At 62.9% G+C, this 25,111-nt stretch overlaps 1 protein-coding gene across 2 annotated transcripts in view; it reads left to right on the top strand.

Moving 5' to 3' along the window:
* Positions 1 to 25,111, top strand: part of COL5A1 (collagen type V alpha 1 chain) — a 141,851-nt gene that overhangs the window by 53,606 nt on the left and 63,134 nt on the right. For both annotated transcript variants that reach the window (XM_046022302.1, XM_046022300.1), the window contains exons 5-16: positions 10,122 to 10,253; positions 11,045 to 11,182; positions 11,552 to 11,791; positions 12,757 to 12,915; positions 13,051 to 13,107; positions 16,824 to 16,865; positions 17,064 to 17,126; positions 19,908 to 19,982; positions 20,800 to 20,892; positions 22,411 to 22,467; positions 23,327 to 23,380; positions 23,748 to 23,801. In XM_046022302.1, the coding sequence (XP_045878258.1) occupies positions 10,122 to 10,253; positions 11,045 to 11,182; positions 11,552 to 11,791; positions 12,757 to 12,915; positions 13,051 to 13,107; positions 16,824 to 16,865; positions 17,064 to 17,126; positions 19,908 to 19,982; positions 20,800 to 20,892; positions 22,411 to 22,467; positions 23,327 to 23,380; positions 23,748 to 23,801 (1,164 nt within the window). The remainder of the gene's footprint in view (positions 1 to 10,121; positions 10,254 to 11,044; positions 11,183 to 11,551; positions 11,792 to 12,756; positions 12,916 to 13,050; positions 13,108 to 16,823; positions 16,866 to 17,063; positions 17,127 to 19,907; positions 19,983 to 20,799; positions 20,893 to 22,410; positions 22,468 to 23,326; positions 23,381 to 23,747; positions 23,802 to 25,111) is intronic.

Genomic DNA, 25,111 nt, shown 5'->3' with positions numbered 1-25,111 from the left:
CCTCGTCGTCTTTCGCGGAGGACAGTGGCGGCCCGGGGGGATGAAGCACGCGCACAGGCCGCGGTGGTCGGCGCCCCGTGGCTCCGTGCGGCGGTTCCCAGGGTCCCTGCTCCTTCTTCCGAACAGCTTGTCACAGAGCCCATGTCCCCTGTGCGCAGAGATCTCCCCAGTCAGCCCGGTGTCCACAGGCTCTCTGCTCTGAGTCCAGGGGGAGAAGGACGGGGCCGCCTCACTTGGGTGCTGCCCACGTGCAAACGTGGCCCTCGTGGCTGGACTGGCAGCTGAGCGTCTGGAGCGAAGGGTCCCGCACCACCGGCGGGAAGGCGGGGGAGACCCGGGCCCTCAGCATCTCAGGGGCTCTGGACGAGGGGCGCCCAACAGCCAGGCCCTGGTGACTGGCTCTGCTGTCCCGTCCCTCAGTCCGGGGACAAGGTGTCCCCTCTCCGACTTCACCAAGCTGACCCTTAGTCATGGCGGTCAGTGTCAGGTCTGATGTGGCTGGGACGTGACGCCCCACCCCTGGCCACCGTGCCCTGTCAGGGAGACGCAGGTGTGAGCAGACTCGCCCCTCGACACCCTGGGGCAGGCTCTGGCTGGTGGCGCAGGTGATCATTGTAGGGGGACTGGCGGTGGTCACGTGGTGGGGAAGGTCACAGACTGGGACGCAGGGCGGGGTGGCACCTGGGGACAGCAGAGTGGTTTCCCGCCACATGGAAGTATGTCTTTGACACTTGCCCAGAGAGTGTTCCACTTGCTCAGACTCCACGGGTCCCCCGAAAACCGGGGAACAGGTATTTGCTCTGCCTGGGGCCTCTCTCCCCATCACGCGCACGTCATGGGTGAACAATGCCACACACGACTTTAGGCGTGACTTGTGTGGTCCCAAGAGCATGAACACCAGAATACACGTGACGATTGTATGTCCCCTGGCCACTGTTTGTGGGACACGGTGGCTAGAACCCACCAGGCGTCCTGGGGAAGAACGCTTAGCCAGCTAGACAGCGGTGGCCCGTCGCCGATGTGTCCCTGGGGCTCCGTGTGTACGTTGCAGCTCCGAGTCACTTGCTGGGCCCAGGCGGTCCTGCCCCCGCCGCTGGTCACAGAGACTGGGGTCCCACTCTCCCAGAAGCCCCCCGAGTCCGATGCTGCATCCCCTCAGTCGAGGGAGTCGTGGCTCGCTGCCTCTGCGGTTGGGATGACAACTCGGTGTGCTGGTCTCCCCGCTGCCCTTCCCTCCTGTCCCGTGAGAGCCGGGCTGGGGCCCTGGGCCTCCCCATGCTGCAGGTGGCCACACACCGGGCCACGGGCATCCAGACTCGCGCAGGCACCGCTGGTTTGTGACCAGAGCCTGCTGGTGGCTGGAAGTGGAAAGTTTCTCGATTTGGCTGCAGGGACGGCGTGGTTGCCGACCACGCGGGCTGCCATCTCGATCAAGAAGTGTCTCCCTTCTCGTGGCCCTGTCTCAGGTCATGAAGTGCTCTAAGGTCAGATGGCAGAACCCACAGGGAAAGCCGATTGTGTGGCGGGGGTCCCCACGGGGCCTGTGTGGGTTGGATGAGGGGGGCCGTGGTGTGGGGGCCATGGAGGCAGGGCTGCTCCCCGGGGGCCCGGGAGTTCTGCCGAGAGGAGGGAGGCTGCATTCAGGCGCACGGGAGGGGATCACGGGCAGCCGCAGGGGTGCGCCAGGTAGGGAGGGGCCCTTGTTGGGGCAGACTCCGGCTTCCGGCGCTGCGGCGCCCAAGTCTGCCACGCCTCCCAGCTGAAACTTTGCAATATCCTCGGCCCGAAGCAGAAATGCGGGCTGGAGGAAAGCTCATTATTGGAAGCGTAGAACCGACTCCCTCAGCAAAATGCTCCCGGCTCAGCGAGGGCCGAGGCTCCCCCGTGCCCCGCCGCGTCCCCGGGCCTGATGCCAGCCTGTCCTCGGCAGGGGAAGGGCGCCCACTGTCTCCTGGGGTGTCGAGGCTGCACCGCGGAGCGGAGTGGCCTTCATGACCACCAGGTACCGTGGCAGAAGCTGCTGGGGGCTGGGCGGAGCTTTGCTGACCTGGCACGTGGCGGACATAAGTGTGTAGGGGCCGGAAACGGCGGTCGGCCTCAGAACGAGGGACGGAGGGAAAACAGCGGGGGCGGGCTGCTCTGGCAGGGGGTCCGGGCCACCACCGGGCCAGCTGCGGGCCTGGGGCCCAGATGCGGACTCAGGTGCCACCTGCACCCCGAGGGTCTGCACCCGCAGAGGGCGGCCGGGGTCAGGCCACGGTTGTTGTCCACGCAGACGTTCCACTTGAACTCCACGGGGGCCAGGCTGCTCTTGGGCGGAGACCCCCACTCTGTGCTCCTGCGCGAGGCCCCGCCTCTCTGAGCCTCAGTGTGCGCGTCCACAAAATGGGGATAAGAAAGAAGACACGAGGTGACCCCCACCCCTCGTGAGCACAGAGGAGCCGCGACGAGCACGTGGGGGCCGTGCAGGTGGAGGGTACTGTGGTGGGGAGGGGGCTGGGTCGTCTCCAGAGCCCTGGGATCAGGTGGCTGTTGCTGAGGGGCGCAGGCCCCTTGGTAGGACGGCTGCCCTCTGGGGGGAGCAGGATGCCCATTATCAGGCCGGTGAGTCCGGGGCGGGTGCCCTGTGCTCCCGGAGGGAGGCTGGAGGGCAGCTGGGGGAGCCACCTGCCCGCTGGGGCCCCTGGACGGAGCGGTCGGGCGGGAATCAGGCTGGGGCTCGCCTGCCACCCAGGGTGTTGAGGGCACGTGGGGCAAAGCCAGGCAAGGCTCCGTGGAGGGAGAGGGCTTCTCCTGGCCCCGGGGAGAGCCACAGCCATGCCTGCCAGCCGGTCGGGGTGGAGCGGGCAGTCGGCTCGGGTGGCCTGGGCGTGGGGCAGGGGAACAGTGTGAGAGGCCCGTGAGCAGGGGAGCCCCTTAGGCCCGGAAGCCAGAGTCTGCAGGGGGAGACGGTGGCGGGGGAGTTGTCCGTCGATTCTGGCCGCTGTTGTTGGAGAGGCGCCGGAAGCTCAAGTGTGGGACAGCGGTAGGATGACACGGGGATGCGGAGTGAGGGGTGGGTCCTTCTTGGTTCTGGAAAGTTCCAGGCCCTCGATCCCTCAGTTTTCCCCTCTGTGAACAGGGGCAGTAGGGAGGTTCAGGGGAGCCGTGGTGCACTGGGGACCCACCAGCACCTTCCCTAGACTAGAGAACCCCTGGCCTTGGACCTTGAAGCCCAGCTGCACGGAAGCGCGGGGACTCTCGGGGGACCCCCCCCACCCCATGGACCTCCCACTACTGGTCCGAAGTGAGACCATTTTACTTCGTCGCAGGTTTTGACCTGTGTGACGCAAGTCCGTAAACGCTTTCTTAACTACCATCCTGTGTGACATGCTGGTGTGTAAACCCTGCTGGGGACCCCCAGGCTCCTCCACGGGACCCCATTTGAGATGCCCCAGCTGGGCTGAGAGCCCAGATCCCTGTGTCCCGAGGGAGCCTGAGGGGCCGGGAGGCCATGGGAGTGGGACGCACGGAGCTCCCACGAGCGCCCAGCAAAGGGAAGGCACCACGTGAGACGGGGTCCGGCGCCTCCAGGGTGGTGAGTGGCCCTTGATTCTAGTTGAGTAACAATTTGGGTTATTGATGGGGCACCTGGAATCGTCGAAACGTGAATCCCTAGGCTTCAGGGGGATCCTGCAGCCAGGCAGGTGGCGTTTTCCTGGCTCGCCCGTGCTGGGGCCTGTGGGAGTGTGACCGTGCCGGGCAGTGTGCTGGGCCAGGGTGTGAGCCCCAGGCTCCCCCGCACTCGGCCTCTCTTGGGCGCTCCTGCTCCAGGCCTGGTGTCCGCCACCGCCCTCTGTCGCCCCACGACTCCTGACTGAAGTTCAAGGTGCCTCGTGTCCAGAGGGGATAATGTCCCTTCACTTTCTCCCAAGGGTCCCCAAGGACAGAGGCTCTCTTTCGGTTTCTGTTCACGAGTGGGTCAGCCAGCCTAGAAGGTCACATGAAGGTCATCCACTGCACTGCGCGTGCACACGTGTGCCCCTGCCCACGCGCACACGCACACACCCAGAAAACTCCAGAGGCTACAAGTGGGTCATGTGTCTTCGAGTTTGGAGGTTGCTAGGCTGCCTTCAGGGCAGGGGGCTCCCGACTCGTCCAAGGTCAAGGCCAGGCTGGTTGAGGGTTCCTAGTCAGAGTCTCCCCGGACCCGAGAGGACAGCTGGATCGCAAATATCCTGGGCTGCCCTCACTGCTTCCAGACAGTCAGGGGACCCACCAGCAGCTCTGACCTTGGCCAGCCTCACCGCGCTGGCATTCGGCTCCTGAGGGCCCAGAAGCTGCAGGCTAGTGGCCTCACCGGGTCCCCTGCTTGTGCTCATGGGTGGGCCTCCCATCCCGGCCCCCGCCTCCTGCCGTCCGTCTCGTCCCCCCAGAACACAGACACGCCACGCCCAGGGCTGTCCCGCTGACCCTGCCCCGTGGGCAGCAGGGGTCTTCATGCCAGGCCCCCCACATCTCCCACCAGCGGCTACAGAGAAAAGCTCTGCTGGGAAAAGGGGTCACCAATCGACTCTCGGGGTCTGTGGCTTGGAGCTTGTTTTGCCCCACGAAGCATCATGAAAATGCTCTCAGAACAGTCACAACACCATGAGCATCCATGGGACCCGTGAGATCCAGTGTGAGCCAGATCAGGGTCAGCCACGGGCGAGCCGTCTCCAAGGCACAGGGTGGCAATTGCCGCAGCCCTAGGTTGACAAAGATTCTCAGGTTGTGTCTGGTCCCAACCAGAGAAAGGTCCGTGGGGGACAGCTTCTCTGCAAGGAGCACACGGGTATTCGACATGTCAACCTGCGCACACAACTCCTGTGTGTGCAGGGAAGAGGTGGGAGGGGGCGGCAGGAGCCCTGGACGAGGGCTTCCAAGAGGCTCGGACCCACGCCTGTTTCCCCTTCTCACAGAGGCGCGGGGGTGGACGGATCCCTGTCCTTTGAGACACACACCCGTGGAACAAAGGGACACATGTACTTTGGTATGGAGACCCCCTCGGGGGTTTGTGGGGAAAGGATTTGCTACAAGCCTAGGAGTCTGCGGAGGAAGGTGGGCTCTGGGAATGAAGGGGGCTTCGCGCTTGCCGGGTCCGGAGGTGACCTGCTGCTGACCACGTGCTCCCTTCGCAGCCATGTGTGGCGTGGGCGAGGCAGGCAGGGAAGCAGGGCTGGCGGGGAGGTTCAGGTCAGCGCCGACCGTGCCCTCGGATTCCAGAGCGCCGGTGAGTCCGCAGGAAGCGCTCGGCCGTGCCTCTTCCTGGTGTTTACGCCGTAGCCTTTAGCCTTGTTCGTTGCCTGGTGTTGGGGGCAGCCTGGGCCACCGCATGGGGGCCTGTGAAGCCTGGTTCTCGGTGGGGCGCTCTGGGGTACAGGGACACAGGTGTGCCACACGTGGCCATGGCCCGAGGACTTGGGCTTCCTGGGGAGGCAGGCCCTTTACCAGACACCTGTGGTCCCCTGTGCCGGTGGCTCGATGGAGGGGAGCGCTGGGTGGCGACTGCCACGGCCACCCCCAAAGGCCCCCGAGCCTCCTCTCCCTTCCGGAGACTGTATCCGGGGAACGCACATTCAGACGTCAAGTTGCCAGCAGAAAGGCGAAGGACATATTTTATTTGAATTGGATAAAATCTGAACTGGAAGTCGTGTTGCTTAATAAAACCGTGTGGTTTGATTCACTGGTCCTGTCACATGGTTCTTGTCCGCGGGAGAGTTTACAGCACGGGCCAGCAGCCTCTGACACCCAGAGGGAGGGATGGCGAAGCAGAGAGGGACAGGGAGGAGGCAGCGAGGTCGGGGAAGGGAGAGACGGAGGGAGGGAGGGAGGCAGGCTGCGGTTCTGCCCCTCGAAGGGCTGGGGGAGGGGCCAGGATTGTTTCCAGGGACGGAGCCGGAGCCGGAGCGTCTCGCCGTCTCTCCGGAGACCGGTCTGCTTGGGGCAAGTTCTGAGGCCCTCGCTTCAGGGTCTTCAATCCCAAGTTGGGGGCCACATAATTCGGACCCACGTCTCAGGGGCCAGGCAGGAGACGCCTTTTCTGGACTGTAAGACTCACCCAGTTCTGCCACTGTGTCAGCCCTCCCCACCCCGTCTCTGGGCCGGTGAACTTACAGAAGCTTTGGCCAGCCAGGGAAGGGCGATGGATCCTGTCCCTCAGAGCCCTGCATGGGGCTGGCACTTAGCGTCCCAGTCCCTGGGAGGCCACGTGGGGAGCCACACCCAGTGACTGTGAGAGGCACATCCTCTCAGCCTTCCACATCTAGCCTAGTCTGTGTCCACCTCAGGGAAGGGGCTCACACACCTTTACCAAACGGAGGGGATGGAGGACATGGCTTCCTTGCTTGCGCCTGTGGTTCTGACATGTGCAGAATGAGCACTGCCTCCTTTCAGTCAAGCTCACGGATACCATATTATCTTGCTTCCCTCATGGCTTTGTCTTCAGGAGCAGAATGGGCCTTTTGTTGGGCCATGGGAGAGTGGACGTGCAGGAGTAGGGGTAGCCTCAGGTGTCTGGACAGAAAGGGACAGTGGGAGTCGAGGGGCATCTCTGACAACCACATGAGTACATGGGTGTGGGTATGCATGTGCTTTTACCCGTGGGGCACAAGGCAAGTGCAAAGTGTTAGAAAGAGTGTAGACACTGCCAGGCAGTGGTTCTGGGCCATGGCTACATTTCCGTGTGTAATACAGGGACTAGGACTTAGTAGGTGCTCAATGATTGCTACTGGATGATTAGAAGGATGGATGACAGATGGTAGATAGATGGTGAATGGATGATGGTTGGTGGATAGTTGATGGATGGTTGGGTGGATGGATGGATGATGGATGATGATGAATGATGGACAGATGGATGGATGATGAATGGATGATGGATGGTGGATGGATGATGGATGGATGATGGATGATGGATGGATGGATGGATGGATGATGGACAGATGGATGGATGGTGAATGGATGATGGAGGTGGATGGATGATGGATGGATGGGTGGGTGGATGGATGATGGATGGATGGATGGTAGATGATGGATTGATGGTGAATGGTTGATGGATGGTGGGTGGTTGATGGATGAATGGGTGGATAGTTGGATGAGTGATGGATGGGTGGTGGATGGATGGTGGATAGATGGATGTGCACATGGCAGGGTGGGCTCTGGGCCAAGGAGCTCAACACTGGGCATGGCCCACAATTATCCTTTCTTGAGCACCATCTCTAGTGACATAGTTTCAACATTGGGCATGTTCCTCCATGTTCCTTTCCCTCCTTGAGCCCAGCATGTTACATGGTGATGGATACCATGAAGGCTGCATTAAGCTGGCTCCATCTCACCTGTTGTGTGACCATGAATGTTGTGTGACCCTGAGGTGACCTCAGGGCTCCAGTTTTCTCAGCTTCAGATGGGAATTAATGACACAAAGGAAGTGACAGCATGCGGGTTCTTTGTCCAATACCTGATTTATAGTAAACACTATCTAAACATTAATCATTAATAAAATCATTATTATATTGGCCAGTTTATAGCCATCTGATTGGAGCCCTAAGTTCCCCTGCCGGGGAGACATCAAATATTTGGTAACATTCATCAGACCCATGGTTTTTGTTCTTCTTTGTTTGTCTGCTGTTGACACATCTTGAGGAAAACAACATGGAATTGTCGCATTTTTCCCATCTGACATAGTGGGAATGTTGGCTGCCATGGCAGTGAACCAGAATATTGTGTGGTTGGTAGTGTGGGCTCATCCAGGTGGTCCATAGCCTGTGTCCATACCTCATTTCCTTTCATGGTTGAATATTCCGATGTGTGGATAGACCACGATTTGTTTATCTGTTCATGCACTGATGGACATTTGGGCTGTTCCCACCACTTGGCTGTTGTGTATAATGCTGCTGTGAGCATGGGTGTCTGTGGACCTGTTTGATACCTAGTGCAGTTCTTTCTTGAGTGAATTATTTACGTCTCTGAATTCATAGGACTGGAATTTCTAGGTCAGATGGTATTTTCCTCTTTAAAAATAAATCCTGCCTCACCCGTGGTGGGGGGTGACAGGGAAAGTGAGAGCGCACCTGCAAGCTCTCACAGTTTAGTTTACAGCTTGCATTTATCACCCACAGTTCGCAAAAATCTCTGAGCACTTGGCTGGCACCTGGCAGGTGCCCAACAAGTGTCTGATGAATGGATGGGTAGGTGGCGGGGGTGGATGGATGGATGGTTGTGTGGGTGGGTAGGTAGGTAGGTGGATGGATGGGTGGGTAAGTGGGTTAGTGGATGGATGGATGGGTGGATGGATAGATGGGTGTGTGGATGCATAGATGGGTGGATCGATGGGTGGGTGGATAGGTGGATGGATGGGTTGATGGGTGGCTGGATGGCTGGGTAGATGGATGGATAATGGGTGGGTGGAAGGATGGATGGATGGATGGTTGGATAGTTATGTGGGTGGGTAGGTAGATGGATGGATGGATGGATGGGTTGATGGGTGGCTGGATGGCTGGGTAGATGGATGGATAATGGGTGGGTGGAAGGATGTATGGATGGATGGTTGGATAGTTATGTGGGTGGGTAGGTAGATGGATGGATGGATTGATGGGTGGATGGATGGATGGGTGGATGGATGGATGGGTGGATGGATATACAGGTAGGTGGATGGATGGATGGATGGATAGATGGATAGATGGATGGACAGATGGGTAGGTAGGTGGTTGGATGGATAGATGGATGGGTGGATGGATGGATGGATGGATGGATGGATGGTTGGATAGTTATGTGGGTGGGTAGGTAGATGGATAGGATGTGTAGATGGATGGATGGATGGATGGATGGGTGGGTGGATGGATGGATGGATAGATGGTTGGATAGTTATGTGGGTGGGTAGGTAGATGGATGGATGGATGGGTTGATGGATGGCTGGATGGCTGGGTAGATGGATGGATAATGGGTGGGTGGAAGGATGTATGGATGGATGGTTGGATAGTTATGTGGGTGGGTAGGTAGATGGATGGATGGATTGATGGGTGGATGGATGGATGGGTGGATGGATATACAGGTGGGTGGATGGATGGATGGATGGATGGATAGATGGATGGACAGATGGGTAGGTAGGTGGTTGGATGGATAGATGGATGGGTAGACGGGTGGGTGGGTGGATGGATGGGTGGTTGGATGGATGGATGGGTGGATGGGTGGATGGATAGATGAATGAGTAGATGGTGGATGGATGGATGGATGGATGGGTGGATGGGTAGATGGATGATGGATGGATGGATGGGTAGATGGATGGATGGATGGGTGGGTGGGTGGATGGATGGATAGATGGATGAGTAGATGATGGATGGATAGATGGATGGATGGGTGGGTGGGTGGATGGATGGATAGATGGATGAGTAGATGATGGATGGATAGATGGATGGATGGGTGGGTGGGTGGATGGATGGATAGATGGATGAGTAGATGATGGATGGATAGATGGATGGATGGGTGGGTGGGTGGATGGATGGATGGATGGATGGATGGGTGGATGGATGGATGGGTGGATGGATGGATGGATAGATGGATGAGTAGATGATGGATGGATGGGTGGATGGATAGATGGATGGATGGATGGATGGGTGGATGGATGAGTAGATGATGGATGGATGGATGGATGGATGGGTAGATGATGAGTAGATGATGGATAGATGGGTGGATGGATAGATGGATGAGTAGATGATGGATGGATGGGTGGATGGATGGATGGATAGATGAGTAGATGATGGATGGATGGATGGATGGGTGGATAGATGGATGAGTAGATGATGGATGGATGGATGGATGGATGGGTGGATGGATAGATGGATGAGTAGATGATGGATGGATGGGTGGATGGATGGATGGGTGGATGGGTAGATGGATGGATGGATGAGTAGTTGATGGATGGATGGGTGGACGGGCGGGCCGTCCTAGCTTGAGTGGTAATTGGAGGTAGCAGCTCCCTGAGAGGAAGGCTGGTCCTGAGGACAAGCTCCTCCCAAGGTGTGTCTGGGCTACTGGCCACCAGCCTCCTGGATCCCCGTGTTCATTCCCTGTATGTCACTTACTCAAGTGCTTTTGTCCTTTTCCAGGGTGATATCCAGCAGCTGCTCTTCGTCTCGGACCACCGGGCAGCTTACGACTACTGCGAGCACTACAGCCCCGACTGTGACACAGCCGTCCCCGACAAGCCCCAGTCACAGGATCCCAATCCAGACGAATATGTGAGTCAGCCCCCGGGTTCACAGTGGTGTTGCAGGCAGACCGCTTGGGAGGGGGCAGGTCAGGCAGGCCGGGGTGGAGGGACACAAAGGCCACGCGACCCCTATTTAAAATAAACCTGCTGGGCAAGAGTCCAAGGTTGGTGCTGCCCCGTACCCAGCAGCCCCGTGGCTCAGCCCGCCTGGAGTTCTCGCCGCCATTTACAAGTGACGGTCGTCTCTCACCTCCTGGTCACAGCGGTGCCCGTCCTCTGTCATGTTCACCCTGCTGTCATTAGTCCTCCTGGTCTCCTTCTGTCACGACCAGTTAGAAGAGAAGGAAGGGTGATCCGCATGAAACCGGGGTCCCGTGGCCCAGGCAGGTCTTCTGAGCTTGGGCTGAGTCCCTGCAGCCAAGGCCTCCTGGCTGGGCCCCTGCACCTGTTTTAGGGGTGAGACCTTCTCTGTCACTATGGTCTGGAGCTTCAGTGAGGGTCAGAGGATTCAGAGGGACAGCAGGGTGCCACAGGACCCCACAGCCTGGCTGGCTGTCCTGGCCCTCGGTCCTAAAGGATCAGAACAACTGTACCTTTTAGAACTCAATTTTCTTTGAGGGGGCCCTGGGCCCCCCATTCCTTCCCTTGTGCTTCTCATGGGGCTGCCTCAGCTGCCCAAGGAGCTGGAGACAGCAGAGGCCCGTTCGGAGCCACGACTTCCTGGTGTCCGCTCTTCCTGGCTGAACCTGGACGGTGAGGCGAGCAGCCGGGCTCCCGGTGGGGTCTCGCCTTCCTCACGTGGCCCCGATTTGCTTTCAGTACCCGGAAGGAGAAGGTGAAGGCGATACGTACTACTACGAGTACCCCTACTACGAGGACACGGACGACCCAGGCAAAGAGCCCACCCCCACCAAGAAGCCCGTGGAGGCCGCTAGAGAGACCACGGAGGTTGCTGAGGTTTGTGTGGCGGCCGCCCGGCGCTGCTGGCCACAGTGGGGAGGACGCCGGGGCCGGTGTGGAGGCCGGGAGGGGGTGGGTGCGAGCTCGGCAGGGAGCAGCGCCGCAGGGGCCTGGTGACCGTCCGTGCTTCGGCCCGGGAGGCGGGGGAGCGTGCAGCTCTGCGTCTGAGGTCTTTTCCTCTTAAACCTGGGGCTGCAGAACGCCCTTTCCGAGGGCAGGATGGGGGGTTTTGGGCCACGGACAGCACGCCCCGGGGCTGGCTGCCTCCCGGCATGGACGGCATCCACAGGGCTCTTAGGCGGCCACGGGGCCATGCTGGGGGTCCCCTCCAGACCCCCTGACTCCCGCCCTGCTCCCCCATCTCAGGAGCAGACCCCGCCCACCACGGCAGCCCCCGCGGTGCCCGATGTCAGCGAGGGGGCCGGGAAGGAGGAGGACCCCGGCATTGGGGACTATGACTACATGCCCAGCGAGGACTACTACACGCCCGCCCCTTACGATGACATCAACTACAACGAGGGCTTCGAGAACCCCGACCAGTCCCCGGACCACGGCGCCGGGGCCGAGGTCCCCACCGGCACGGCCGGCACCGCCAACTCCTCCAATGTAATTGCTTCTCTTCCACGTGGGCCTGGGCTGGGGCAGGGTGGGGGCGGGGGAGCGCTCTGGGCTCCGTCTTTCCTCTGCTCTAACCTCGGGGATCCTGGACTGGCTCCCTGCTCCACAGCCCAGCAGACCCTGGCCCCCAGGGGCCCTGAGCAGGTTTGGGGTCCCCAATTCCCTGAGCCCGTCTCACTGTTGCTTGTTTTCCATCGGCGAAATGGGTGGAATGAGCCCTGCCCGCCCATTCTCTCAGGGTTTCGGGTGGGGACGGACGAGGACACGCACATTTGCGGTGTCCGTCTCTGTGGCCTGAGGGGGCCAGGCAGGACAGTGCACGAGCGGGGGGTCTGGACGGTCAGGAGAGACATGGGGCCAGCTAGTGCCGGGTACGACCGTGGGCTTTCCCGCCGGGCAGACCTGGCTCGAAACCCCGTCCCCGACCTTGGAGAGCCCCTGTGGATTTCCGTTGTCATTCACAAGTTGGCATTCCCAGGTCCACCTCTAGGGGCTGGGGGCAAGTGTTCACACGAGGGAGGAGTTCAGCAGCGCACACAGCGAACGCTGCGAAGTCGGCTTCGCGTGGAGCCGGGTTCTTGACGGCACAGAAAGGACACCCGGTTCTGACGGTCCAGCCCCTCTGTCCGCAGCATGGGATTGGGGGCTTGTTGCCTCCGACTGTGAGGCCCTGGGCTGGGTCCCCCGACGGCACTGACTGCCCCTCAGCACGCTGGTCCCCACGTCGCCCCAGCTGGCCGCGGGGTCCCGTGGGGTTTGGGGTCAAGTCCCCCTGTGGCGAGAGGGAAGACGCGTGAGGGGCCACCGGGACCCAGGAGTAGCTTCAGCGAGTCCGACTGGACTCCTGGGAGGCCTCGTCCTTGACGTCCCTGGGCTATGGGGCTGGGCAGGGAAGGGGTCTCTGCCCCGTTCCACACGGCCCTCCGGTGACCGCTGCTGCCCCTCTCTCCCAGCCGGCTCCACCTCCAGAGGATGACTTGGAAGGGGAGTTTACAGAAGAAACCATCCGGAACCTGGACGAGACCTACTACGACCCCTACTACGACCCCACTGTCTCCCCATCGGAGATAGGGCCAGGCATGCCCGCCAACCAGGACACCATCTACGAAGGGGTGAGGGGCTGTGGGGCTCCGGGGCTCCTTCTGCCGGCACCTTCGGGGCTCGGGGAGGGCAGACTCTGAGCTGCCCCTGCCTGGTGAGCTCCCTCCTCCGCTCACCCTCTGTCCACCTGTGTTTTGTGACCCCAGATTGAAGGACCGCGAGGAGAGAAGGGTCAAAAGGGAGAGCCCGCCATCATCGAGCCGGTAAGGACGCTCTCAGCCCCTCTCCGGAGTCCGTGGGTGCCGGGTGAGGCAGGCAGAGGCTCGGCCGGGGGCCCCTCGCGGACGCCACACGCCGCTTGCTGCTGAGGCTTCAGAAAAGGATCTCAGGTGGAGGAATGTTCCAGACCTTGACTGAGGTGCCAGCCGCTGGGATCCCGGCAGGGAGAACGCTGTGCACTTGGGGTCTGAGTGCCTCGCTGTGCGTGGCCGTCGTCACCGGGGTGAGAGACCCAGAGCTTGTGAGAAGGAGGGCAGCCCCTCCGGAGGGGTCGGGGGGTTCGTGGGGCACCTCGGATCCGGGCTGGGCCGGCGTGGCCACCGCCTGGGGTGAGTGTGGAAACTGGTGACGTGTTGGGGGCTGTCCCGTGGCCAGGGAGCTTGAGAACTCGCTCTGCCGGCTGCGGGGTCAGGGGGATTAGATGGGATGGTGCTGAGCGAGTGGGGCGGGGAAGGGGGAGGCTCGTGGCTGGGGGCCCAGGGGCCGCTCCTTGCTGCTTGTCCTCTGCCCCCGGGGAGCCCGGCTGGGAGTGGCGGACTCTACTCCGTGGCCTGAGAGTGGTCAGGGTCAGACGCGAGGCGCCGCGTGATGGGCTGGGAGGGCCGGGCTCCGCAGCTGCGTGGGGCGGCCTCGGCGCTGTAGGCCGGGCAGCTGCTGTGGGCAGGACGGCGGGGAGGGGCTGGCCGAGGCCCACCCTGCCACGTCGTCCAAGCACCAGAGGGAGGAGGCCGGCGTCCTGCCCCGCGGCCGGTCACAGGGCGGAGCTGGGCCAAGGGTGGTTCCTGGTGCTCAGCTCTAGACAAGATGTCGGGGTGTCTGGTTCCTTATGACCTTGGGTTCCTGGGATGGGGCATTCTGTGGCCTCCGTCCTCCCATGGACCTGGGAAGGTACTTCTAGAACCTTCACTGCTGGCCTCTCCAGAGTGGCCAGGGCAGACGGGACACGGCCCATCTCTGGGGGAAATGCCCAGTGGGCAGAGTTTCAGCACAGCCCTCCTGGCTTGGCCCCATGCCCAGCCCCTGGAAGCATCTGGAGAGTGGCGAAGGCAGCCCCTTGTGGTGTTTGCTCTGGGCCTGTCCGGGGATGGGACCCGTCAGCCTCACAGGCTGTGCCCACTAGACCCACAACCTTTTCTCAGGCTGAGGACATCCCTTTCAGAGTTTTCTGCGGGTCCAAGGAAGGGGGTGGCCGATGGGGTACAGGGGAGGGTGCAGAGGTGCCGAGGGGCAGGACCAGCACCAGGACACCCCTTGCTCGGCGACATGAAAATTCCTGACGTCAAGTCCAGCCACAGGGGAAGAGTGGGGGGGAGCAGCCAGCAGCTGGGGCGGGGGCACCCCGGAGGGACAGCAGGTGTTGCAGTCGTGACGGGGTCCTGGCCTCAGCATGGCTCGTGTCCGCAGACACTCTGGTCCCCGGATGGACCTGCTCTTGACTCGGGTTCCTTCCGTGGGGTCCGCCTGGCTTTGGTGGCAGGACTTCCTGCGTGGGATGAATGTGGCCCCGATAGGGAGGTGCTGGGGAGGGCGAGGCCGGCAGCACCTGGGTGTGCTTCCTGTCCGCTCACAGCCACCGCACGACCCCTGGAGGGGAGCCCTGGTGCCCCGGCGGCCAGGGTGGTCCGCTGGGGGCGGGCGGGGGCGGGGCTGGAGAAGGGGCTGGTCCAGCACAGACCGTGTGTCTACAGCGTCTACACCAGGTCCAACTCATCTCGAGGCATCTGGACACAGCTAGGGAAGGGCTCCCTCCTCTGGCCTGGGCGTTCAGTCCTGCCCCATCCCTAGTCCATTCCCTGAGTCCTCCCGGCCCCGCCAGGGCCCCTGGGGATGCCCTGTAAACAGTCAGAACTTCTCAGCCCAGAGATGCCCTGAGTCTTAGTTCCATAAACGGAGGCCGAGTCCCGGGAGCCGGCCGGCGTGGCTCTCGTCGCTGACCACAGAGGACGGGGTGGCCACCGCTTCCCGGGCCCCCACCTTGCCCCAGCGCCCGCCCTTTGGGGAGAGCGACTCTTGTCCATGGAGCCCTCGGAACCAGCCTCTGTCGCCCTCCCTGCCACACCTCCCGTCGTTTGTTAGCAGGGTCCGCGGCTCCTTGAGAGAGCAGCAGACCTCTCCGCCTTGGGGACTCAGGTTTACCGGCATCCTGGGAGTCCAGGGACCCATCCCCAGACTGTATCTCATGGTAGCCCGGTGAACGCTCCCGGGAGGCCTACGCATCGCCGTCTCCGCTCTCCGCGGTGGTTCGGAAGGAACGTGTTTTTTGAGGGCTCTTCAGCGGGCCGATGCACCTGCGTTGAGAGCTGTTTCCAGCTGGGCCAGGCTGAGGCCGTCACTCAGTCACCTTCCCACTGAGTGTTGAGACAGGCGTCTGCACCCTGGGGGGAGTAGACCGGGCTAGCAGCCCAGAGGACGTCCGCCACTTTCCCTTGTCAATGACACCTGTCTCCCTCCTGGGTCATGGCCACGGGAAAGTTCAGGCCCTTCTCTGCTGGGCTCCTTCATCCTGGCGCCCGACCTCCTTCCCAGGCCGCCCTGGACCGCTCCGGCCCGGCCTCCCGGGAGATCTGTGGCTGGCATTGCCCCAGCAACCCGAGAGCAGCAGCCAGTGTCTGGAAGAGAGCTGCAGGCCCCAGGCCCCGCCATGGCCAGAGGTCCCTCAGCTCCCCCGCTGAGCCTCCCCAGCTGCCTTTGTCCGAGGGGGAAATCCGAAAGCGATTGGATGAGCTGCCTGTGTACATCTCGGAGACAGAAATTCCTCCGAGAGCACGTCTGTGTAAACACGTCTTCACGGCGACTGGGGAGCCCTCGTGGGTCGGAGGGCCCAGCGGCCCGGTGCCCCTCACCAGTGTGGGTCTTTGAGCCTCAGCTGGGCATTCCCCTGTCCCCAGGGCGGGGCACGTTTCTCAAAAGCCCGGTTCACTTTGGAAGGGAAGTCTGGGCACAGGGGCGCACACCGTCCTGGAGGAAAGCAGTCTGTGCTTTCTCTGCCTTCGGGGAGGACGGAGCAGCAGAAGGTCTGTCCCTGGGCCAGGGACTTGTGGCCCCCGAGCCCTGTCCCTGCAGTCTCAAGAATCCGTGGGGAGGAGCGCAGCGCTGTCCACTCTGTGGGTCCCGAGTGTGGCGGAAGCCTGCTCAGCCACAGATGCTGTTCCTGCTGCGTTCTCGGCGAGGAAATCCCTGCGGGGGTGGGAGACCCCTTCCCGCCCGCAGGCTGTGCGCTGTCTCAGGGTGCCCAAGGCTGGCGTGAGACACAAGGGTGCAGGAGCCTGGCCTGCTGCTGCCTGGCCAGGAGAGCGGAGAGTCCTGCTCCGGGACAGGGCTGGAAGTGCACGCTGGGGAGCGGGGCCACCCCCCACCCCCACCCCGGGCCAGGGAGCTCTGTCCATGGACCCCTCAGCTGCCCTCACGGCCTCTCTGGGGTCCAGGCCGATGCGGAGGCCTTGTCCCCACTTGGGGGTGCCGAGCGTGCCGGCCAGTGGCGGGGTGAGGGGCTTCTGCAGGAGGGCGGCCCGTCTCCAGTGGGCTTGGTGGCATCTCCCTCTTGCTCGGGGCTTCTGGTTGGCGCGCCCCCGAGGCCCGCGTCTGTGGTCCTCATGGGGTCCGCCTCACCAGCAGGGTCTGCTGGGGACCCAGGCGTCTTCTGGGATCTCAGGAGGGTTGTGGTCCTGGGGTCTCAGACACTGTCTCCTGTCTTTCCCAGGGTATGCTCATGGAGGGGCCGCCGGGCCCTGAAGGCCCCGCGGTGAGTGTCTGTTTCACGTCCCAGGCCTGTGGGAGGTGCTTGGGGGCGGGGGGTGGAAAAGAGGGGGCCATTGACCGCCCTTTGCAGACCCCCCTCCTAGGGGCCCGTCTCCACCATCCCCCGCGAAGCGAGGCGGGAATGGGTGTTGCCTCGTGGCTGAACCTTTGAATTCTGTCCTGATTTCGTTTTCAATTCCAGGGTCTCCCAGGACCTCCGGGAACGATGGGCCCCACTGGGCAAGCGGGTGACCCTGGAGAAAGGGTAAGGGCGACTCAGCGCTTGACTCGCGGGGTTTGTCCGTGTGTCTCTCCGCTCTGTGGCTGGCGTCCTCGCACGTACCCCCGGCATCCGGCTCGTCAGTCCCCCTCCCCACGCCGCGGGGCCTGCTGCCTCTCACCCACCTCCTATGGCGTCCGCGTCTGCGGGAGTTTAGGGAGCGGCCCTCCTTGGCGGCCCTGCGCCTGGGGCAGGTGGCCACGGCGAGGCTCCCACGGAGGCTGCTGCGCTCGGCTCACGGAGGGCCCTGCAGCCTGCGTTAGCCCGACGGTGACGAGTGCTGTCCCTGGCGCGCGGGGTCCGGACCTGCATGGGAGCTTCCTGGGCTCGCCCTCCCCTCACTCCATCTTCCTTGTTGGGGATCAGGCACCAGCACGGAGGGCTTGCCCTGGGTCCCAGGGACCCGTCCCGGGGTCCTCTGGTCACAGGGACCCGTCCCGGGGTCCTCTGGTCACAGGGACCCGTCCCGGGGTCCTCTGGTCACAGAGACCTATCTTGGGGTCCCCAGTCAAAGGGATTCACTCTTGACTCCCCCCAGGTCTGAGGTCCCCCGATCAAAGGCACACATCCCTGGGTCAGACGGACCCATCTTGGGGCCCCCCTCCATCAAAGGGATGGGTCCCCGGGTCCCTGCCCGGCCAGGGTAGCTGCTGGACAGGGCTGAGGGGGGACACCGCGATTCCGCTCTGCCACCTGGTGGGGCTCGGGGGTACTGCAGCCTCGGGGCCCGTCCGCTGGGCTTGTTTTCCTTTTCGCTGAGTTTTCCTGCGGGTCTGACCAGCGTGGACGGGAGCGCAGGCCTGTCGGATGGCAACCAGACCGCTACGCTGCGGGCAGGGGAAACTAGGAGCGTGTGTGGGTCCTAACGGACGTTTATCCCCAGGGCCTGGCATGCTGCCTGGAGAGGACGGGCCTAACGGTTTGGGTGGGTGTGCGGCTGGGGACGGTGGCTGGGGACGGTCACATGGAGAGGCCGCTGGGTCTGGAAGTGACAGAGGCAACACGTGACAGGCAGAGGTTTGCTGACGGTTTGCAAGCCGTGGTGGGTGGGGGGCTCTGCGGGACCCCGTCACACAGCCTCCCGTGCCGCCGAGCTGCACGCACACCGCGGGGACAGCGTCTGGTCCCTGGCGGACATGGACCCTGGTCTTACACTGGGGTTTGATTTGGGACTGCCTCTGAGGCACGAGGCCCAGCAGTGGGCGGCTCCCCGGCTTTCCAAGAGGGGACCCCGGTGGCCAAACCTGCTCCCAGTTTTTTCTTTTTTGCTCACACTTGTTGTTTTCTGTGGATTTTTTCTGAAAAGGCAGGCAAGGGCAGTTCGGCTGCGTCTGGGAGCAGACCGTTGACCCCGCGGTTCTGCCTCCGGGACTTCCCTGACGCGGCTGTCCGGGCACCCAGCGCCCAGCCTGTGCCTGCGGAAGACGGGCAGGGGCGCCGGGGGGCCCGTCACGCAGGGGCAGGTCTATGGCCACTGAGCTCGTGAGCAGGAACCCGCAGCAGAGAGAAGGGGCCGAGTGCCGGGCGGCGCTGGAGGGGGACCTCCTGGAGAAGGAGAACAGCTCCGGGGCCCTACGCACGCCCCGCACACCCGTGGGCGCGCTCTGCGTGCAGGCTGCCGTGCAGGGAGGAGAGGGAGCTCTCCCTTCCCGCTTTGTAGAGATCGTGTCCACAGCAGCTCTCGAGGCCGGGACCGCGTCGACAGTATGATAACCAGAGAAGCCACCATGGGTTCAGGCGTGGACAGTCCATGTCCCTCAGGGTGATGCCTGGGGGCCGCGGGTCCTCCGTCTTCTTGGCTGGCAACCAGGGATGGGTGTCGCCGGCCGTGCCTGCCGCTTCGCCCTCCGGGGTGTGAGCGCCGTTGTCCGCGGGCAGCCGTGCCTGCTGCAGAGGGCTGGGCCTGACGCCTGTCGGTGTATTGGGGTGTGGCCAGTGGGGGTCCCTTTTTCAGGAAGAGGGAGTCACACCTCCTTCTGGACACAGACCGAGCTTCATGCTCAGGCTCCGTGGGAGTCCGCCAGGCTCCGTGAGGAAGCCGGGAGAGAAAACATTTGTTTTTTGAAGATACACTGTCTTTCTTGTTTTACGTTTGAGTGTGGAAAAGGCCAGGGTTCATCCAGAGGATCTGTCGAGGGGCGTCTGTCTGGGACCTGCCTTTGGGACCAGACTAACAGGATCCACAGCAGCCCCGGGGTCGGCTGTGTACACACGGGCTCTTGAAATTGCTCGAGAAGGGTCTGTGTCCCCAGGACGTCCCTTGCATCTGTCCCAGCAAGCGGATGCTTAGACCGCCTTGCCTTCCGTCCGAGCAATCACAGAGAGCGTTGGTGGGGACCGGGTCGGGGGGGCCAGCGCACTGGCTGATGGAGGACACAGGCCTTGGCCCCTGGGGGCGGCCCCAGCTGCTGGTGTGCGGGCCTGGAGGGCGCGTTTCTGGATGGTGGACGCTGCCCGCTCCCCACTGTCCCTGTGTCTCTGGATTGCCGTCTCCCACCTCTCCCAGTAAATCGCTCTGGGTCCTGCCCAGAGCCCCCTCCCTCCTCATCCCTCTCCCCTAGAAACCTGTCCTCACCTGCCCAAAGCCAGTGCCCCTGTCTTCCCTGCGCTTGGCCTCTGGAACATTCTGTGCCATGGGGTCTTTCCGCTCTGTGCTTGGCCTGTGCATTTCCTCGTGGGCTGTGGCTCTGACTTCCTCATCTGGACATAGCCCTGCTCCGTCCCCGTTGCATCGTGACCCAGCTGTCTTGTGCCCTCTGTCCACAGGGTCCCCCTGGACGCCCAGGCCTCCCTGGGGCTGATGGGCTGCCTGGCCCTCCTGGTACCATGCTCATGCTGCCTGTGAGTATCCTGATTCGTGGGGGTGGGCTCAGGGCTCAGAATGGGGTGGGGAGGGCGCCGTGGGCTCAGCGTCTAAGGGTCTGTCCCCTGGCCACAGAATCACTCTGACGTGGGCCGTCTCTAGAAACAGGCCCTCTGAGGGTGTTTCTGCCGATGTGCAAAATGGACCCTGGTGGCCAAGGTCTCCAGGGCTGGTGCACCCAAGGGGCAGGGAGTCTGGCTCTCTGCAAGAAAGCTGAGCGGCGTCTGTCCGTCTCCGCTGGGACTCCGGCTGGGCATGCGCCGAGCGGTGTCTGTCCTTCTCCGCTGGGACTCTGGCTGGGCATGCTGCCAGCTGCTCCCCCCTTGTGCCTGCCCTGCCCTTGACCTCATGGGGCCATCTCCTTCACTGGGAGCCCAGGCCCAGGAGGGCGTGTGTGGCATGCTGGCCTGGAGGGCAGGCTTCTGACGGTGGCCCAGTGCTGCCCGGGAGGCTGGGCAGAGCTCAGGGAGACACCGTGTGAGCCGGGAGCTTCCTGGCTAAGCAGGCGTTTGCACCGGGCCCTGGGGTCTTTCTTGTAACAGGTCGGGGCTGCGGGGTCTCAGGGCGAGGGGCCGCAGAAGCCAGAACGTTCTCCCCAGACCTGGGCCAGGTCTCCAGGGGGCCCCAGGGCCGAGGCTGGCAGGTGGGGCTGGGGCAGTGGGTGCTGGGAGGGCTCTGGTGCCAGATGCTGCCCCAGAAGGCTCCCCAAGGCTCTGCAGTCACCCGAGAGGCCCTGGGCCCAGGACGGGCACCTGCACCGGTGCGTCCCGGGTGACCCCCACCTCATACCCGCAGTTTCGCTTCGGAGGGGGCGGTGACGCCAGCTCCAAAGGCCCCATGGTGTCGGCTCAGGAGTCCCAGGCTCAGGCCATCCTGCAGCAGGCCCGGGTAAGTGCGTCTGCGTCCCTGGTGCAGGGGTGGGGGGGGAGGGCTTGCCTCCTGGGGGATAAGTGGTGTCTGCATCCCTGGTGCAGGGGTGTGGTGGGGCTTGCCTCCTGGTGTAGGGCATGCACCCGTCTACGGCTAGCTGGGGGCCCAGGCCGGCACTGGGAAAAGGGCAGGGGGGATCTCAGGGCTCCGTTGTCCACACCGAGAGTCCAGGTTCCAGGATGCGGATGCACAGGGCCATCAGCTGTCCCCGTGGGGCTCTGGGGATGGACAGACCTGGAAGGGGCTTCCCGCGGTGGGGCCGGGCTGAGACAGAGCCTCTGGGAGAGCTCCTGTGGGCCCCAAAGCCCCTTGCCTGGCGTAAGGGTCCCCTTGCTTCCTGACGACTCCACTCACAGCAGATCAGCCGGCGAGTGAACCGAGGTTTTAACTAACGATGCTCCCGGTCGCTGGTTGCCGGTGACAAGAGCAAAGCCCGGTTCTGTGGGGCGGCTGGGGTGACTGATCGTCCCACGGGGTGTCGCCTTTAATGGGGCATCTCAGGGAGCTGTTAAATAGCCCCCCTTCGGGCGATGTCTATGCGGCTGTGGCCGGTGGGGGCGACTGTAGGGATCGGCACACACGGAGTTGCCAGCCGGCCGCACGCGAGCTGTGGCTGCCGGATAAATGGTCCGCGTGATGCTGCCCCGGTGCCCGCGGCCGAATTTGCCGGCTGGGCCTGCCTGACTGGCTGTTCATCCGAGACCTTTCACTGAAGCCAGTGGGTGATGAATTTATAAGATTTTGTCATGCAAACAAATCTTTTCCAGAACGAAAATGGCGTGATTCAGGGGTGGGGTGGGGCGAGGGGGCAGGAAACTGAGTCACAGAACAGGAGTGGAGGAGATCCTTCGGGGAAGGGGGCTGACCTGGGCTGTGGCAGGTGGGAGCCGAGCTCCAGGCAGGGCAGGGCGGGGGACAGCGGCCGGGCGTGGGACAGCGGCTGGGCGTGGCAGGGGCGTGGCAGGGGCGCCCTGGGCAGGTGTTCCCAGAGGTCTGTGGCCGGGGCTCCAACAACTCCCTCCTCTGGGAGCTGTAATCCCACCCCGCGGAGGCCCCAGGGCTCTCCCGGCTGCTGGAGGTGTCTCTTCGGGGACGTACCATGTGTGCACGAGGGAAGCTCACGCCCACCCCGGCCCAGAGCGGGAGGCTGCGTTCCAGGCGCACTCCTGGGGCAAAGGGCTGGGGCAGGCCTCCCGGGGCGGGGTGCGGGCGCCGGCTGGGGGACAGGAGCAGGTAACCCATCCCCGCAGCAGGGGCACGCCACGCCCAGGTCCCCCCTCCGCCTTCTCCGTTCCATGCGGGGTTGGCTCAGGCCCCAGGGGAGTCTCGGTGCCGGGTTTCTGGAGCTCCGTCTGACCCCTCCTGCAGAAGCCCCCGTCCTTGGCATGTCCTGTCGGGCCTTTCCCGCCTGGTGGAGCATCCCGCGTGAGGACCTGTACCCCGCTGTTCCTCAGCCTGCCCTGTTTTCTCTTGTAGCTGGCGCTGCGGGGGCCGGCTGGCCCGATGGGTCTTACTGGAAGGCCCGGCCCCATGGTGAGTCCTTGGCGGGGAGAGCAGGGGAGCGTGGTGAGGGCTGGGGTGTCCTTCGTCAGTCGCTTCAGCCCCGGGCTTTCCCGGAGAGAGCACCCTTGAAGCTCTTACCCACCACTGATGTACCAGCGGCGCCCCGGCGGGTCCAGCGGCCCCGGGGTGGTGGCCCGGGAGCTGGGAGGCCTGCCACGCCTGCTCTGCCTGGGATTTCCCTCCTGACCCTGGGAGCCTTTCTTTCCGGGTGTCTTTACTCTTTACAATCATGTTCCCAAAGTCAAGAGCACTCGAGTGGGGACAGACCCAGGATTTCTCACGTGCCACCCCTCCAGCTGCTCAAGCCCTGCATGGGGTGTGCCCAAGCACACTCAGGGCCGGCCAGCGGGATCCCCAGGGAGTGCGGGCGGCCTCTGCTGTTTGCAAGGAGACAGGATTTCACCACCTGCCAGGCCCGTTCCCCCGGGAGCGGTGGACTGGCTCTCTGTCCCGGGTCTGCACCAGCCCCTTCCCCGCCAGGGCAGGCTCGGGGCTGCTCCTGTCCACCTGCGGCTCCTGCCTTGTCATGGGCCCCAAGGATGCCCAGCCGTTGCCCTGAGCCGTGGGCCGTGACAGACCCCAGTCACACTCATCCCAGAGAGAGAAATAAGCACAGCGTGGGCTTTGTGGCTCCCGTCCCGTACGCGCCACTGTCCAGCGTTTTGTTCAAAACTAAGGGGACACCCACATCCCTGGGAACTCACTGCTCGTCCCTCGGACTCTGAGGGCTGTGAGCACCACTGATTCTCAGCGGCAAGCCCTGCCCCACGGGGTGACCCATTCCCGGAAGTCTGATGTGCATTCCTTAACCCAGACCGTGTCTCCCTAGGGCCCTCCGGGGAGTGGAGGACTGAAGGGCGAGCCGGGAGACATGGGGCCTCAGGTACGTGGGCATCTCACTCTCGCTGCTTTGGGGGGCACCCCATGTGCCTCAGAGGGGGAGGCCGCTGGAATGGGGGCCCCCACACCGCATGTCTTCAAGGGAGCCGGTGGAAACTGAAACTGTGGCCTTGTGTGCAGCTGGGAGTGGGGCAGAAATAACTGTTCCACGCTGGGGACAGCTGGGGGACAACTGGGGACAGTGGGCTGGGCCCCTTCGGGCCTTCACTTGGGCCGCAGGTCTGTGCCCGACCCACTGCGACCCACGAGCCCCCACCGGCCAGCTTGATGAGCACAGGGACAAGGCTTTGCTTTGACTTCTGGAAAACACACACCCAGCCTGACCCGTTGCCCTCTTTGCTTCCGGACAGGGACCCCGAGGTGTGCAGGGCCCGCCTGGCCCGGCTGGAAAGCCTGGGAGAAGGGTGAGTTTTGCGGGTCCTGCGGGGGTGGAGTCTGCTCTGCTCGGGGCCCCAGGGCCGGCTGCTCCCCTCCCACCGAAGGGCAACTGTTTTCAAGGCCATATCCCGTTCCCTGGGGCAGGTGCGACTCACTCGCCTCTGGTGCCCTGGCCTCCGTCCTGAGCACGTTAATTTAGTTTCACAAACATTTTTAATTGAAGCAGTTTCCCAGGCCCTTGGGGAGCAAGTGCGGGGAAGACAAAGTGATCGGTGGGCCTTATTTCCTTGGGGTGGGCTTGTTTCTCCGGAAACAGCCTCAGTTTGGTGGCGGGGCCGCGGGGGGAGGCCAGGTGGATGTCCAGGATCCCTGGAACTCTGGGGGCTGGTTTTAGCGGATGGAACTAGTTTGTGTCCGTATGATCGTGGCTGCTGAACGGGGCGTGTGTTTACAGGCTAATACACATCGACGATCCCCGTCCAGACAAGCCAGGGAGAGCCTAATGATCTCACATCACATCAGAAAGATGGCTAAGGAGTGGGTCAATTCAGCCAGAGGAAACTTCGAGTGAGGGAGGAGAGGGATCTGGGTGTGAGTCTGTCTGAGGAGTGCTGTCCCCTGGGCCTGCCTGGCCGTTTTGCCTGGAGAGCGTGCGGGGCAGACGGGACTCTTTGAGGGGGCAGGGGTGGCTAACAGTGGTCGTGAGCGGGAGTGACGGGGCACGGCCCTCGTGTGGCCCTCAGGACGCAGGTCCCCGGTGCCAGGGAGATGCAGGCCCCATGCAGGGTCGGACCGATGCTTCCACATGTGGGCCACCGATGCTGGAGTTCGCTGATTCTTGGGAGACAGTCTGGGGTTTGTCTCGGGTCTGATTCCGGAAAGATTTTTATTTCATTCAAGGTTTCTGTGAGTCTCTGTGAATGCATACTGCCCCGTTTCCCCGGGAGCGGTTCCTCAGGCTGGCGTGGCGGGGGTGGGGAAGGTGGGGAAGGCCGAGTGCAGGTCCTCCCGTGGCTGGCGGGGTTCCGTGGCCCAGGGTGACAGCACCCAGGTGCCCCGAGTGCGGCCGGGGTGGCCTTGTTTGATCAGCGGCACGCAGGACGCGGGGAGGAGAGAGGACATCGGTCCGGGTCGGCCCTTCCTCCTCAGCCGGCTGACATTGTGCGTTAGCGTGTCGGCACCTGGCTGAGTCTCCGTCCCTGTCCAGGTGCCTCAAGCCTGGCAGGGCTCTCCCGGGATGGCTGTGGGGCCTTTGGAGTGGGCCCTGCCCTTCGTCCCTGTGGCCAGTCAGGTGGGGACCCTGGGCTTGTCCTTGTGGTTTCCTGGGAGTGGGCTG

This window comes from Meles meles, chromosome 11, assembly GCF_922984935.1.
Source record: "Meles meles chromosome 11, mMelMel3.1 paternal haplotype, whole genome shotgun sequence".
In the NCBI taxonomy this organism is placed as follows: domain Eukaryota; kingdom Metazoa; phylum Chordata; class Mammalia; order Carnivora; family Mustelidae; genus Meles; species Meles meles.
Note: the sequence above shows the minus strand (reverse complement) of the source record. Positions and strands in the feature narration are given on the sequence as shown.